Source organism: Spea bombifrons, chromosome 1 (assembly GCF_027358695.1).
Source record: "Spea bombifrons isolate aSpeBom1 chromosome 1, aSpeBom1.2.pri, whole genome shotgun sequence".
Lineage (NCBI taxonomy): Eukaryota > Metazoa > Chordata > Amphibia > Anura > Pelobatidae > Spea > Spea bombifrons.
The window spans coordinates 3,846,164-3,863,178 of NC_071087.1; the positions used below are offsets into that span (position 1 = coordinate 3,846,164).

Sequence of the window (17,015 nt, forward strand, 5' to 3'; positions counted from 1 at the left end):
TTACTGCATACAGCGCTGGGGGGTTATATTACTGCATACAGCGCTGGGGGGTTATATTACTGCATACAGCGCTGGGGAGTGATATTACTGCATACAGCGCTGGGGGGGTTATATTACTGTATACAGCGCTGGGGGTTTATATTACTGTATACAGTGCCGGGGGTTTATATTACTGTATACAGTGCCGGGGGTTATATTACTGTATACAGCGCCGGGGGTTATATTACTGTATACAGCGCCGGGGGTTATATTACTGTATACAGCGCCGGGGGTTATATTACTGTATACAGCGCCGGGGGTTATATTACTGTATACAGCGCTGGGGGTTATATTACTGTATACAGCGCTGGGGGTTGTATTACTGTATACAGCGCTGGGGGTTGTATTACTGTATACAGCGCTGGGGGTTGTATTACTGTATACAGCGCTGGGGGGTGGTATATTACAGGAACTTCCCCTTTAACCCCTCGTGGGCTGTAAATAACGTTACACACACGGGGTTCAGAGACTTTATTTCATTGCTGCGTGTAAAAAAATAATTAAAATCAATGTACATCAAAAATCTGATCTAAAACCTTTACAAAAGCATTATCTACAAACACATCGGCGTCACGCGCTACAAAATAGATCTATATCATAAAAGGCGCGCCGTTAAGCGGACAGGGGCTCGGCTCACTTTTGGTCAGTTCCACGGAGTCTTTCTTCCTAAAACTTGATTTGTGACTTTCTAAAAGAAGAGAGAATGAGACGTTATTAGCCTGCCGGGGGGGGGGGGGGGGGCAGATACTAATTGCTTTCAGAGAGAAATAATAAAGCATTTAATATAAAGAGCGCTGGAGACGCGAGATATCGAGATTCTACAGAGCGACGGCGACTATGGCGGGGAACAGCGTGCGGGATAACGATATCCGGAAAGAGACGGGGGAGGCAGTTTTGCGGCAGGATGTGGCGGTTGGTCTGATTGCGGGGCGGTAACGGGGCAGTTATTAGCAGCGGAGGAGGGCGCGTCGGGGGCAGCGGAGGAGGACGCGTCGGGGGCAGCGGCGTGCGATGCGTTAGAATTTATTCCCGGAGAAGACTAACCTTTTTGAAGAGCTGAGCTTTCAGGCGATTCTCCTCGCACTCCGACCGGCGCTTCTCCTCCGCTTTTTTCTTCCTTATTTCCGGAAGCTGCTGGTAGATTCTGCACCGAGTTACAAAGAACACATTTATTATACAGGGGCCGGTCACAGATTTATCTATACATTATACAGGGGCCGGTCACTGACTTATCTATACATTATACAGGGGCCGGTCACTGATTTATCTATACATTATACAGGGGCCGGTCACTGATTTATCTATACGTTATACAGGGGGGCGGGTCACTGATTTATCTATACATTATACAGGGGCCGGTCACTGACTTATCTATACATTATACAGGGGCCGTCACTGATTTATCTATACATTATACAGGGGCCGGTCACTGATTTATCTATACATTATACAGGGGGCCGGTCACTGATTTATCTATACATTATACAGGGGGCCGGTCACTGATTTATCTATACATTATACAGGGGCCGGTCACTGATTTATCTATACATTATACAGGGGGCCGGTCACTGATTTATCTATACATTATACAGGGGGCCGGTCGCTGATTTATCTATACATTATACAGGGGCCGGTCACTGATTTATCTATACATTATACAGGGGGCCGGTCACTGAATTATCTATACATTATGCAGGGGCCGGTCACTGATTTATCTATATATTATACAGGGGGCCGGTCACTGATTTATCTATACATTATACAGGGGCCGGTCACTGATTTAGCTATACATTATACAGGGGCCGGTCACTGATTTATCTATACATTATACAGGGGGCCGGTCACTGATTTATCTATACATTATACAGGGGGCCGGTCACTGAATTATCTATACATTATGCAGGGGCCGGTCACTGATTTATCTATATATTATACAGGGGGCCGGTCACTGATTTATCTATACATTATACAGGGGCCGGTCACTGATTTAGCTATACATTATACAGGGGCCGGTCACTGATTTATCTATACATTATCCAGGGGCCGGTCACTGATTTATCTATACATTATACAGGGGGCGGTCACTGATTTATCTATACATTATACAGGGGCCGGTTACTGATTTATCTATACATTATACAGGGGGCCGGTCACGGATTTATCTATACATTATACAGGGGGCGGCTCCTGTAAGTAATGACCGGAATCCCGCCTCACCGTTTAGACCGCTCCACCATCTCTTTCTTCGGGATCGCTCTGTCTCTCTGCCTCGTCTTCGCACCTGAAGAGAGAGAAGTCATAAAGTTACGCCTGGAGACGCGCGGTCACCGAAGCGGCAGTCACGGGGTTACTCCGGGATAATATAACAATGCGTTCATTGTGCGGCGAGGGTCCGCTCCCGTAGACCCCCTCTTGCGCTCGTTACCGTTATAGACGTCCCTGCGGTGGCGGTCCCCTCGTGTCGCCGGCGGGTTGAAGAGCTCGTCGCGCTGGTTCTGGAACGTTCTTTGGATCCGCCGCTCCTTGGCCAGAAGCTGCAGCCGTTTGACTCTCTCCCCGGAGCGGAAGATGAAGTCCGGCCGCCGCGTCTCCAGCCATTCCTAGAAAACAGACGGCGGCGTCACGCCGGTTACCGGAAACACAGACGACGGCGTCACACCGGTTACCGGAAACACAGACGATGGCGTCACGCCGGTTACCGAAAACACAGATGGCGGCGTCACCCTGGTTACCGAAAACACAGACGGCGGCGTCACGCCGGTTACCGGAAACACAGACGATGGTGTCACGCCGGTTACCGAAAACACAGACGGCGGCGTCACCCTGGTTACCGAAAACACAGACGGCGGCGTCACGCCGGTTACCGGAAACACAGACGACGGCGTCACGCCAGTTACCGGAAACACAGATGGCGGCTTCACGCCGGTTACCGGAAACACAGACAATGGCGTCACGCCGGTTACCGGAAACACAGACGGCGGCGTCACGCCGGTTACCGCCATGCTTTCCGACGCTGAATAAACTATATGAACAACTATTCTCAGTCTTTAACAAAGCCCTGTTGGTCTGGAGGTTGCCATGGCAATTCACTATTCTTAGGAAAATCACAGATACGTCTAAAGACGCCAGAAAAATCCGGACGGCTTCACGTTCTTCTGCTTCGTTGATGAAGTTAAGTAAGCAGTAAAAGCATCACACAGAATCTGCCAGCACATCGGCCCCCGCCGGCCCCCGTCTACTCGCCCGTTTCTCCTGCTTTCAAATCTTAATCAGTCGCTCGATTCAGGAGCCATGTCTAATCCCCTCACTGTATTACCCTCTACCACTTCTGCTGGGAAGCCGTTCCACTTATCTAATCTTGTAAACCGTCCCTGAGTCTCACCTGCAGGGTTACTTTTACGAAGGGCGCGGGCGACCTGTTCTCCGTCTCCGTGTCACGACGCGGCCCATTCGGGAGCCGACCGGATCTCCCCGCGGACTCTTCTTGTAGGTGCTTTTCTCGCAGGGGCTGCCGCCAGGGCTTGGTGTTTGGCGCCGGTTCGTACCAAGCCGGGGCCGGGCCGGTCTTCACTGCCGATTTCAGATCCTCTGCCGGGACGAACCAGCTCACACCTGCCAATAACCAGAGCGTGAAGAATCAAGGTGACTCCACGGAGCGGCCGCCGGGCGGGGGAGGACTACGGCAGGTTAAGGAGGGCCGGATAGATAAAAGCCTCCTGTATATTCATGGAGACGGGCAACACGCGGACAGACAGCGTTTCACGAACAATATACAGACTCATGTGACCTCTACCTCGGGCAAGAGCAACGTCCGGATAATGTATGGATCAAATAAAATGAATGTCTGCGGCGGGGAATGGAAACCATCACCCTCACTCCATGCAGTCTACACTCAGATGGAGAGCAGCACTCGCACTAACCTTGTGGTATTTGTCCTGCGCCCCACCACGGCCGGTGGCTCCAGGGTTCATCGCTCTGTGGGGGTCCCGACGCCGGGGGCTCCCCGTTGGGTCTCCGCTGCTCTCCACGTGGAGAGGGGAAGGTGGTGCCGACGTCTCTGGTGTGTTTCCGGGTAGCGCCGGTCACGATTTCGAGGTCTCCTGCAGAGAATGACGGCAAGCAAACAGAATCTGTGATTACCGGACGGGGGGGTCCGGCCCGAGCGGGGTATCCAGACCAGACTATAAATATGGCTGCCGCCAGCAACACAAACCCTCAGGGGCCGCATTCTGTGCGGGTTACAAGCACCAAACACTGCGTGTCGGGATACGTGAAAATGGTGATTGGGTCGGGGCTTCTTTCTCTCTGCTAACCTACCCGTCTGAATGCCTTTACTCAGCTTGCCGTTCCTTTTGCTTCTCGGCGCTGCGCTCGGCTCCCAGGAGCTGCCGGATGTAGAGCCCGAACCGGTCGTCTGAAACACAAAACATCGAGAATCCACTGCCTGCCAACAACACAATCACCGACTCCGAGCCCAGACATCACCGGCAGGAGCCGACTCCGAGCCCAGACATCACCGGCAGGAGCCGACTCCGAGCGGTTAGAGCCCAGACATCACCGGCAGGAGCCGACTCCGAGCGGTTAGAGCCCAGACATCACCGGCAGGAGCCGACTCCGATCGGTTAGAGCCCAGACATCACCGGCAGGAGCCGACTCTGAGCCCAGACATCACCGGCAGGAGCCGACTCTGAGTACTGAGATTATACGTTCTATACTTCCCCGCAGGCAGTATGATAAGGCGTCGGGGCGTTTAGTAGATCGGGGCTCAGAACTCTTACAAACGGCTGATAAACATTATTGGGGCAAAAAACTACAGCTGGGGTAAAAACCTTGCGATATTTTATAAGGGGTCCGTACCTTAAGCCGTTTCAGGAATTCGCTCCGCTCTCCTTGCGGGAATTCGTTGGCCCCGGGCGGACGGCTCTGCTTCCTCGTTGAGGTTTCACGTCGCTTCTTCTGAAGTTCGATGGCGCTGTATAAGTCAGAGAGCTTCGCCGACGGACGGACTCTCTCGGGGCCGAAGGCGCGTATGAGCCGCTCCGTGTCGATGGTGGATATGGAGCTGCTGACGGACTCGCTGTCGGTCTGCGTCGCGGTTTCCGTCTCCGCCGCGGTGCTTTCTGTCCCTGAGTTGGACTCTACGGGTCCATCGTGGAACTTCTCACCAAACGGCCTCCTTGCGGGACGTGCAGAGATCTTTTTAACATCCGGTACATCTTCTCTGCTTTTGGTCGTCTTCTGGACTCGCTCATCTCTCTCGGAGGCCAGCGATACGGAGCGGGAACCTTGTACCAACCTCGCTAGACGATCTAAACGCTCCAGCAAGGACATCTCAAGGTTATTGCTGGACTCTGACCGCTGGTTCTTCCTCCCGTCGGTAAAACGAGCCCAGAGGTCATCGAGGCTCTGATCCGATGCGGTGGACCCGGTCTTCTCCAGTCTCTCGGGAACCTCACTCGTCTGGGAGCTACAGACGCCGCCGGCAGCCGCCTCGCTCCTGTTACTTTTCTGACTCTCTCGGAGACCCCAGGCTTCCGATCTGGCCGGATCGTAGGGACTTTCCGTATGGGTCCGGTCAGTGATGTGACCTCTGACCTCGGGTCTCCCCAAACGAAGAGGCTCATAACCCGGAGCTTCTCTGCCGCCGGATCTCTCCTCGGAGTGCTTGTGTTTCTGGTTGAAGTCGGCGCGTCTCCCCCGGCTGTAGTCGGGTTCGGGTTTTAGGGGGAAGAAGTCGTTTTCCTCCGGGTAAGACGCGCCCGGCTGCTCCGCCAAATTCCTGGCTCTCGCTCGGGGTTCCGCTCTCGATCGTAAGCTCTTGTCTCGAAGGGACTCATGGGAAGGCTCGGCGAAGGAGCCGAAGTGGCTTTCGGGCCCCTGGCGTGAGAGAGCTCTAGCAGTCGGAGTGGATGAAGGTTGGAGTTTTGCAGGGAGCTCCACGTCATTTGTTACATCTTCAAACAATAAACACAAAGTATTAGGACACAGACTTGGTACTAACCGGGGTGGGGGGGTATTGCGCAGAGCCCCCCCGACAGCTCTGGGACGGAACGAAAGAAGAAATAAGAGCGGCCCACCCCATGTATAGATCAAAAAGGCAAATAAACCTTAGCAGACCCGCCGTTTCATTCTTTCCTCCTAATTCTTCATCATTTTGCCAGTTTCTATGGTAACCTTATCGCTTCTTCCGTTCTGTTGCGCGGCAATCGCTTCCGGCAAATAAACGAGGAGTCATTTTTGGGAAGCGAGGTTTAAAGGTATCGCATATAACAGAGCAGTGGAACCGCAGGCACAAACGCTAAGCGACTGACCTGGCGAAGGTTTCTTGTCCCGCGCCGAGCTGCCCCTCCGGGTTATCTCCGGCTCGGCCCGCGTGCTGTAAATGCCCCGGCTGTGTCTGGGGACCCCGGCATCCACACGATCGGCGGCGGCGGAGCCCAGCACCTCGGCTGGGAACTTGGGGGACACGGCGTCAATGGAACCTGAGGGGGTTAAAACCAATTAATGTGAATTCAGTCACAAGCAGAGAAAGTGTGTGCACCGAGGAGCTGCCCTTTTGCGGAAATACCCGGAAGGGGCAGAAAAGGAGATGGCAGCGGAAGCTGTTGGCAGGTAAAGGTAAGGAGACGTGGGGGAGGCGAGGGGGAGAAGAAAGAGAGAGAGAGAATGAGTGTGAGAGAGGAGAGGGAATGAGTGTGAGAGGGGAGAGGGAATGAGTGTGAGAGGGGAGAGGGAATGAGTGTGAGAGGGGAGAGGGAATGAGTGTGAGAGGGGAGAGGGAATGAGTGTGAGAGGGGAGAGGGAATGAGTGTGAGAGGGGAGAGGGAATGAGTGTGAGAGGGGAGAGGGAATGAGTGTGAGAGGGGAGAGGGAATGAGTGTGAGAGGGGAGAGGGAATGAGTGTGAGAGGGGAGAGGGAATGAGTGTGAGAGGGGAGAGAGAATGAGTGTGAGAGGGGAGAGAGAATGAGTGTGAGAGGGGAGAGGGAATGAGTGTGAGAGCGTGGGGGAGGGTTGAGTGATGGATCCCCCATGAAAGTCCGGCCCGGTGGAGTTTTACCTGGATGGGAACTTTCTACGGTGCTGGTGGGTGAAACCCGGGCTGAGCCTTCCAGATACGGGACGTAGAAGAGCCCCGGGCTCCCCGGGGGCCGGTACGGCAGCAGCAGAGGTTGATCTGGCCCAGAGAGAGGACAGACAGGGTAAGCGGCTGTGATTTACTATCCCAAGCGGAGAGACAGTTTAATGTTCCGGACAACCTCAGTCAAAGAGGGGCAAACGTATACACAAGCGGCCCCCAGGGGCCACGCAGCTATCACATGCATTAAAGTGCATAAAATGTCCCTCTAATGGAAAACAAACCTTCCTCTCAGGGCAGCGACGCTGTGACGGATACCCTCCGGTGAGTTTAGGGGCAGAAAGGGGCAATAAATAACATGCTGATCTGAAGAAGCACTTACCGGCCGCCCGGTGGAGGTGGGGGAATCGGGGACTATGCGCGGGAATCCGCTCCGGAACCTCTTCAGTCTCCAGTTGGGATGAACGTGATTTTGTATTTTCCTTCTCGTTGCCGTCAATGAAAATTTCAGCTGAAAAAGTGGTTTTCTGGGGACTCTCGGTGGTTATCTGCGTCGCGGCGTCGGACAGCGGCCATCGCTTCTTGGCTTCGGAAACGAGGATCGTCCGCCCGTCGCTTCCCCCCCTGGCCGGCGTCGCGGACTTGTTCCCCCCAGCGGGAGGATGCAGATAATACGAGTTATCGGAGGGGTCCATTGCTTTACCTCGCGGGGGCCGCTCGTTCTCGGCCGGTTCTGACCCGATTAGTCGATCCACCCAGTGCTTGCCTTCTGAGGTTTCCAACGTCACCACTTCGGTCTTCCGAACGTCTTGTTTGGGGGAAAGCGTGACGTGGATACAGGAAAGAGCTTTCCGCGGGGGAGACGACGACCCCGCCGCGAAGCCTTTGGCTGGGGATGGGCGAGCGCCAACGTCTCCGTCAGAGAGCTTTTCTGTAGAAAGCCAGCGGGATCCCCCGCCGTCAGGGTCCTGCTCCACAGCGCTGGCTGCGTGACGGGGCGTCGGGAGATCTCGGCTTATCTCCAGACCGCCGGGTTTGGGTTCAGCGGTGGGCGGCTGCGGAGGGTCGGCCGGTCTGCGTTCCTCGTCGTCTTCGGTAGGGAAAGGCGACCGCGGGGCGTTTCCATGGGAACGGACGTCGGGTTCATAGTTTGACCTAAAACTCCTGTCAGCCGACTCCGTTCCCGAACCTAGACGGCCGGCAGAAGTCCCACCGCCTCTCGCCGGAGCCACGTCATGCAGGGACGGTTCCAGATACTCTGCAGAAGAGGAGAGGGGGGAGAGGCGCCTGCGAGACGCGAAGGTGATGGACGATATCGGCTTGTTGACGTCTTCGTTGGAGTAGCCGTGAGCGTAGGCCTCGTTGCCCCAGGAGGACTCGTGTTTCATGACATCATACTCCATCACTCTATCTGGGCTTTGAGACGTTCCGGACGGCCCTGCCGAGAGCGCGTTCGCGGCGGCCATGTTTATAAAAGCTGTGAGACCGCCCCGCGGGATGTATCCGCCATCACTCGTTACCGGCGGCTCCAAGATGGCGTCGTGCGGCTGGCTGAGGACGGGCGACGGGGTAATCCGCAACCTGAATTTATCTGCGTCTCTCCAGCCGTCATCTTCCCGGACGTTTCCGAGGCGCGGAGGCTGCAAGCGACAGGAGAGGTTATTAGCAGGAGGGATCGGTTCCGGTGACCGCAGCGTATAGAAGCCGGGGGGGGGGCGCATTATTATTATTATTCCCCCTTCGTGTATACATTATAATAACATGCAAAAAAATAAAAAATGGAGGACGCAAAGAAAAGAATAATGATAATAAAATCGTCTGCGCGGATCAGGCGGACGGTTTATTCGCTGGCGTTGTAGCCATGGCAACGTCTCCTCTTAGGAGCAGTTATTGGGCAGCCGTCTTCTTCCGAGACTCGACCTTTACGTGGATTTTACACAGGATTGCGGGGTAAGGGTTAATTATAGTACATGCGTGTTAATACAGCCCACGGACAGGGCTGGGAGGATAACCTCGGCCCGTAAACCTTTACTTATACATGCGCATCAAACAGAGACAGCGTCCACACGGCAAACCCATGCGCAGCGACGCGGCGAGGGGGTCAAATAACGGGGTAAATAACACTCGGTAAACATGTTATAAGCTCACTCGGGAGGATAGAACATATTTATTAGGAGGCGACATAAGAATAGCTATAACTAAGAGTCCCCCCCCCCTTACAGCGGCTGCCAGAACCAATCAACGATCAGTCTCAATAGGGGAGCGATAACTAAATGGCGAGAAAGACCGTATGACAAATAAAACGGGGTCCCAATAAAGTGGGTTTTAACCGGCAGACGCCATTGCGGAGGTTCTAAGTGAAAATACCGAGAATACAGCCTCTGAAATAATAATATTAGTAATAAATAATAATATTAATAACGTTATTAAATAATAATAAATATTAATAAATAATATTAATAATAAATAATAATAATAATATGAATAATTATAAATAATTATAATAATGAGAGGCTGGCCTCGTTATTTTGAACGGAGACTATTTGCGGATGAACGGCCGCTTATAGCCAATTCACACAATGGTGTCGCTCGGGATGAGGAGCCGACGTCTGGGCAACAGAATGAAAACAAACAAGTCTGAACACGTCATCTGAAAGGGTTAATCACGGCAAACAGAAAATATTTACACGGGGAACGGGCCGTGTAATAACTCACCTTTATCCCGGCCCGTCACAGGCGGCTGCGTCCGAACAATCACAAGACGGGTATCAGAACGCGTGAAAGGGTTAAACGCATCGCTCTCGACATTTAAACGTCTCCCGGAGGAGGTCTGCCCGCGAGGGCCGAACGTAGGAAAACTACGGTTATGTTTAAAGGGGTCGTCGTTCTGTCTCAGACGTCTGACACCCGGCAGAATTATTCCACCCCATGACAACCCCAACCTGATGCCTGATCACACGAGGCAAACCGGGGGGGGATGGGTTGGAGGGATTGGGGGGAGATAAGCTACTGCTCCCAGATCCCGGGCAAAGCTGCGTCTGCCGGGTAGCGGCTCATCAGACAGGTGTTACTCTGATCATAGGACAAGGCCCCAGTTACCGCTCTTATTACATGGAGTGCATGCGCACCCGGAGCCCAGCGCCCCGCGGGGTCACAGAGAGCCGTACAGGGCAGCGCTCCTAAACAACGGGAACCGGCACGATATAACATACATATAATATACACATTCTGATCGCAAGCAACTTGGCCGACACGATGTCTGCAAGAAAATAATCTATCACTAGGACTATACACGCGTGTACACAGACACATCACATACATATATATATACTTATATACCGTACAGACCTCCGCCAGCCGATCCCGCTTCGCCCCCTCCAGCAGCTCTCTCTTGATCTCTTCGATTCGCTTCCGGTCCTCCTCGCTCAGCTCCGCGTCTCCCGGGGGATCGCCGGCCAACCTCAGCTTCATGGAACCTTCAGACAACATGGCGTTAAACTCATATTACGCAACCACCGCTGAAATTATTACTCATTTATCCCTTTTTAATATAATTTTTTTTAAATTCTTTTAAATATGTAAAGTAACAAACGTTGAAGACCTCGGGGGTCTCTTCTTCATTGTACGAGAAGATGAGACCTCTGAGGTCCTGAAAGCCTATGCGGTTTTACGTGGTTTTCTTCACATGCAGCGCTATCTATAGGATGTAGCGGCAGATAATAAAACGCTGGGGGCCGCGCCGCTCACCTCGTGGTCTCTCTCCGTCCCCCTCGCCGCTCCGAGCCGTCTGGGTGAAGGGAACGGCGCTTCTTAACAGGCTCTTGACCCGCGTGGCGAGAGAGTCGGCGCTGCCGTCATCGCTTTCTGGCACCTCCTCGCCGTCCCTCGGGTAACCCGCTGCGGCCAGAGCTTTTTCTAGACCCCCAACCGCAACGTTGACGCGACCCAGGAGGTCCTCGGGGGGTCCGGCTTCTCCGGTGAAATCCCGCGGGCCGTCATTGCTTCTGCGCGTCCTGCATTGGGTGTTGGGAACCCCGGCGTCTTCTGCTGCTCCGTTGGAGCCCTCGGGGTCGGATCTTCCATGGCGTCTCTGCGGCTGCTTCAAGTCCTCCGGATCAAAGCCGCTTCTTACGGGATCTCTCTGACCCAACGAACGCCCCCAGTCTGAATCCGCCGAGCGGCCGCTCGTTAACGGCGTCTCGCGAGTCACATCGCTGTTTAACGAGTCGCCCCACGACGCGGCCGCGAATAAACCTCGGCTTGGATTCTCCAACCAGCTGCTGTCTGATTTATTCAAACCTATTCCGGTAGACAGATCATCGAAGTCTCTTATTGGCGGCGGATCCGAGCCGGCCGCGTCCCCGAGACCCCCGCTATCCGCTTCGGCCAGCAGCTTACGGATCTCTTTGAGAGTTTTGGAGCCGATGAAGGAGTCGTTGGCGGGGTCCGTGGCCGGCTTGGCCTCCGAGGCTCTCAGGAAGGAGGTCAGGTCGGCCTGGGCTTCTTCCAAAGCCTGATCCGGGCCAACGTCCCTCGACTCAAATTGCTGAATGAGCTGCTTGACGCGCTTTAACTCCGCTAAGTGGTGATCTTCTTCTGAAGGCGGTGGGACATTCAATGACGAGACCGCGCTGGCTTCTGGCTTCGCTGCATCCTCGCCGTAGCTGTGGCCCGGGGGAAGCTGCCGGCGGCCGGTGCCGGGGTAAGAGGCGGCATCGTACTGACTTATCGGCCGGCCGGATCTGGAGCTGAGCGAAGGAGAAACCCCGGCGGGTAAAGGAGACTCGGGTCCCGCCTCGGAGCCCATGGGCACAGAGACGCTGGCGGTGGAAGCGGTGGAATAAACGCTGGACTGCGAGACGTTGGCAGCGCTCTGGGAGCCTCCTGGAGAGAAGTTATTATCGTCAGAACTCGATCATTCACAAGAAGCGCGTTTACAGCGTACATTAAATCAAAAGATACGGCGGCCGCTCAGAATAATAATACGTCTAAACATTCAACATGGAAGCGGGGGCCGCGCTCTGCTCACCTTCTGATAGGCGCATGCTCCTTGTCGGGGTGGCCGTGGATCCCTTGATTGTCCTCAGCTCAGAAGGAGAAAACTCGGGCTCCCTGATCGGTCCGTTAGACGAGAAAGACGTGAGGATGGCGCTGGGGGACTGCTCGATGCCGAGGTTGCGAAGATATGTCTGCGGGGTGGAAATACATACAGTAACCTTACCGGCCGCAGCCAAGCGAGTCCGGGGCAAACAATTAAAAGGGGGTCTTATCATTGGTTGCTATGGCGATAAAGCCACCCCAAGCATTGCACCATAATCACCTAGTCCTCACTGTGTATTTAAAGTGGGGTAAAACACGTCACACTACCCCCGCACTCTGTATATATGGAAAGGCTACTCACAGGTATCCTCTCTTCGATGTTAATCTCGCTTTGATCTGACGTTTTTGCGGTCGGCGACCAAACGGGCACAAAGTTGTCCACTTCCAAGCTGGTGAGCGAATGCATGGCGGCCGAATCCATGGAAACCTGGTTGGCCGGCTCGCTGGAACGAGAACTGCTTAAGAGATCGCTGTCCAGTGAAACGTCGCTGAATTGCCCCAACATAACGTTATTTGCCCCGCCGCGTGCGTTATGCCCCAGGTCAGGAGCAGTATTCTGCCGGCCGGCTGGTCGCGCCACACTTTCCCCGAGTTCCGTTTTCTTCTGGATGACTGAACCGCCTCTCTCGTGCCGTCCGTCATCTTTTTCCTCCGCAACGTCACCCACGGCTCCGCTCGCCCTCGGAGAGTCGCTGATCCGCTTTTCCCGGAGCTCTGGTAAGGATTCCGGACCCCGAAGAGCTTCTGAATACTCCTTCTCGTCTCTCTCCACAGGCTGGGCGAGAGGCTGGGCGAGAGGCTGGGCGAGAGGCTGGGCGAGAGGCTGGGCGAGGGGCTGGGCGAGGGGCTGCCGGAGAGGCTGGGCGAGGGGCTGGGCGAGGGGCTGGGCGAGGGGCTGGGCGAGAGGCTGCCCGCTCTCCACGCCTGCGGCAATCACCGAGTTGTAAGACTGAGACCTGGTGAGCGGGGAGCTGCCGGACGTCTCCTCGTTGACGGTCAGGTTGGTCATTGAGGACGCGGCGGTGAAGGAGGCCGCTGGACCTCTTTTCGGAGGCGCGCCGCTCACCTGCTTGGATAGCATGCGGTTTAGTGAATCCGCCACCGCGTTGTAAGCTTTCTTTTTAGGGGACACCCCTGTCAAGCCGCGCAAAACCAGGGCGTCGAAAGACTGGTTTGTGTTCCAGGTGCCAACTTTCTCGATGTAATTCAAGCTGGGCAGCGACTGGATCCGCCTCCTCTGGGGCGAGGAAGACCTCTGAGAATCGCTGCTCTCCGGGTAGCCCTGGCTGCTCTCGGCGGATTGGGGCTTCCCAGACGCAGCGGCGTTACTGGCGGAGGATCTGCCGGAGGGCTCCTCGTTTAAAGACATTTGGGAGCCGGTGAGCTTGGCTTTTATCTCCATCAGTCTTCCGGCGAGCTGCTTCCGGACGTCGGTGGCGGGAAGGGTTCCTGGGGTGGACTGTGAGATGGGCTGCGCCAGCCTACCGACAAACGAAGCGTCCCCCGCGGAGAAGCCGTCGGCGGGAGATATTCCCGTGTCCTTGTGGCCGCGTTCTATGCTGCAGCGGGAGGACGCGCTCAGATCCGCCCTGGAGACCCCCGACTGATCTCCTAACTTTGTGGGCTCCCCCAGGTGGGATGATTCCGGGGAGGTCTCTGCGGGGGCAGACGCCACGTTGGGGGTCTCCTTGCTCCCGCTGGCTTTCAGTAACTCTTTTTCCCGATGCCGCTGCTGAATCTCAGAGCACAGTTTCTTGTGAAGTTCCCCCCTGGCGGGTTCTGCAGACTGTCTCATCGACGTCCGCAGAGTAATTCCAGACGCCTCCAACTGACTAAACTCTCCGGGGTCCTCAGGGGTCTCCGGCGGCTCTGTGTTGAAGAAAAGCACTTCGCTGGCATCTCTAAAGCCCTCTCCTTCAGTGTTTAGCGCGCTGTCGCTCAGGGCTCGAGTGTCTAAGGCTCCGCACAGCGACGGCTGGCGACGATCTGTGGGGGGGTCCGCGCTCTCCGGCTCTTTGCTGGAGACCGTCCGGGAAGAAGAACTCCCCGAAGCTGTTGCGCTGCTGCCCGAAACGCCGACGTCCTTCTCCAGAAGCGCCAGCAGCTCAGGAGCCGTCATGCTGCTCTCCAGAAAGGAGCCGTCTCCTCTGTCAAACACTCTCTCCAGCTCGTCTCGCGAGGAGAGCCTCTGGTCGTCGGACGACGCCAGCGCCAGATGTAATGCGTCGGGGCCGGAGCTCATATCCGCCGAGTCTCCTCTCTCGGGCAGCGGGTGCTGCGACAGGTCGTGGGTGCTTCCCTCCGCGCCCTCCGCCCCAGGGCTAGAGGATACGCTGTGCCTGGACACGGTGCAGCCGTTATCCACCGACACCTCCCGGCCCGCCAGGGCCACAGCATCGCTCATCTGCAGGGACGGCTGCCCCGGGAACTCAGACAGATCCAGAGAGCCGCTGGAGAGAAGAGGAAGATGTGTAAATATTATCGGACAAATACACATTTTTTTTCTGCCACTTCAGCTGGGAGCTTGTTCCACGTATCTACCACCCTCTCGGTAATTACATAAGACTGCATGCGGAAACGTTTTGTTCTTACACGAAACCGAACGTCTATGACCTTTACGACGCAGAACTGCAGATAATAAACTGACGGCCTCTGCTAAACAGCTCTGGGGGGCTCCAGAAAGGACCCCACTTTATTAGGTGGTGCTGTTAAGAGCCCTTTCACTTGTTACACTGCGGCGGGTTCCTGGATCTATATCTGGGGCACATTTAAAAAAAAAAAACGGTTACCTTAAAGGGGCAAAATCCATCTCTGTCTGCTGGTACAGGGTGTCATCAAAAAACCCCTGCCCCTGAGCGGCGGCCAGGAGGGGCAGGCAGGGCGAGAAGCCGCTCTCCTGGATTTCTGCAAAAAGAACAAGGAGCTTTACAGGCTGCGGCAGAGAGAGAGAGAAGGGGAGAGAGAGAAGGGGAGAGAGAGAGAGAGAGAAGGGGAGAGAGAGAAGGGGAGAGAGAGAGAGAGAGAAGGGGAGAGAGAGAGGGGGGAGAGAGAGAGGGGGGAGAGAGAGAGGGGGGAGAGAGACGGGGGAGAGAGAGAGAGAGAGAGACGGGGAGAGAGAGAGAGAGACGGGGAGAGAGAGAGAGAGACGGGGAGAGAGAGAGAGACGGGGAGAGAGAGAGAGACGGGGAGAGAGAGAGAGACGGGGAGAGAGAGAGAGACGGGGAGAGAGAGAGAGACGGGGAGAGAGAGAGAGACGGGGAGAGAGAGAGAGAGAGAGAGAGAGACAGAGAGAGAGACGGGGAGAGAGAGAGAGAGAGACGGGGAGAGAGAGAGAGAGAGACGGGGAGAGAGAGAGAGAGACGGGGAGAGAGAGAGAGAGAGACGGGGAGAGAGAGAGAGACGGGGAGAGAGAGAGAGAGAGAGACGGGGAGAGAGAGAGAGAGACGGGGAGAGAGAGAGACGGGGAGAGAGAGAGACGGGGAGAGAGAGAGACGGGGAGAGAGAGAGACGGGGAGAGAGAGAGAGACGGGGAGAGAGAGAGAGACGGGGAGAGAGAGAGAGAGAGAGACGGGGAGAGAGAGAGAGAGAGACGGGGAGAGAGAGAGAGACGGGGAACGGGGGGGAGGGGAGAGAGACGGGGGAGAGAGAGAGAGAGAGAGAGAGAGAGAGAGAGAGACGGGGGAGAGAGAGAGAGACGGGGGAGGGAGAGAGAGAGAGACGGGGGAGAGAGAGAGAGAGACGGGGAGAGAGAGATAGAGAGACGGGGAGAGAGAGAGAGAGAGAGACGGGGGAGAGAGAGAGAGAGAGAGACGGGGGAGAGAGAGAGAGAGAGAGAGAGACGGGGAGAGAGAGAGAGAGAGACGGGGAGAGAGAGAGAGAGAGAGACGGGGAGAGAGAGAGAGATAGACGGGGGAGAGAGAGAGAGAGAGAGAGAGAGAGAGAGAGAGAGATAGACGGGGAGAGAGAGAGAGAGAGAGATAGACGGGGGAGAGAGAGAGAGAGAGAGAGATAGACGGGGAGAGAGAGAGAGAGAGACGGGGAGAGAGAGAGAGAGAGACGGGGAGAGAGAGAGAGAGAGAGACGGGGGAGAGAGAGAGACGGGGGAGAGAGAGAGAGAGAGACGGGGGAGAGAGAGAGACGGGGGAGAGAGAGAGAGATAGACGGGGGAGAGAGAGAGAGAGAGAGAGATAGAGAGAGAGAGATAGACGGGGGAGAGAGAGAGAGAGAGATAGACGGGGGAGAGAGAGAGAGAGAGATAGACGGGGGAGAGAGAGAGAGAGAGATAGACGGGGGAGAGAGAGAGAGAGAGAGAGAGACGGGGAGAGGGGTGCTTCTCCGTACCGAGTGGGATAGAGTGTGGGTCGCCATCTTTTCCTGGATGTAAAGCTCCTTCGCCGGCGGTTTGCTGCGCTGTCTGGTCGGACAGCGACGTGGTCTCTCTGTCCATCGGGGCGAAGCCGCTGGAGTCCTCCTCCGCTGGAAGGCAATACCACGACTCCATGCCCTGGAATACAACATGACACAAGCTTTCAGAATAAAATTCCCTATTTTATCCCAGGAGCCCCATCCGCCGCGTCACAAAGCGGATCTCCCAGCCATGCGCGACTCGGCTTCACCCAAATTACACACTTGGGGTTATGTCTAAAACATGAAAACTGCTCCGATCACCCCGGCAACCAATGAAAACGTCCAATGAGGAGGACCAATGCAATGGTTGCTATGGTGACACTATTTATACATAGTCCTATTTGGCGAGCGGGTTCCTACACGTTGCTATATATACTTTCTATAAACTTTTG

The 17,015-nt window shown here is 55.3% G+C and overlaps 1 protein-coding gene across 1 annotated transcript; it reads right to left on the minus strand.

The window, feature by feature from the left end:
• Positions 1-495: 495 nt before the first annotated feature.
• On the minus strand, positions 496-16,586 carry ALMS1 (ALMS1 centrosome and basal body associated protein). The gene is made up of 17 exons (XM_053449957.1): positions 16,558-16,586; positions 15,006-15,120; positions 12,518-14,666; positions 12,146-12,305; positions 10,864-12,000; positions 10,465-10,592; positions 7,499-8,756; positions 7,099-7,215; positions 6,351-6,521; positions 4,897-5,993; positions 4,357-4,453; positions 3,960-4,139; positions 3,422-3,651; positions 2,465-2,639; positions 2,257-2,320; positions 1,084-1,183; positions 496-727 (listed from the first exon to the last, which is right to left on the minus strand). The coding sequence occupies exons 2-17, from the start codon at positions 15,023-15,025 to the stop codon at positions 683-685; spliced, it is 7,128 nt and encodes a 2,375-aa protein (XP_053305932.1). The 5' UTR covers positions 15,026-15,120; positions 16,558-16,586; the 3' UTR covers positions 496-682.
• Positions 16,587-17,015: the final 429 nt, after the last annotated feature.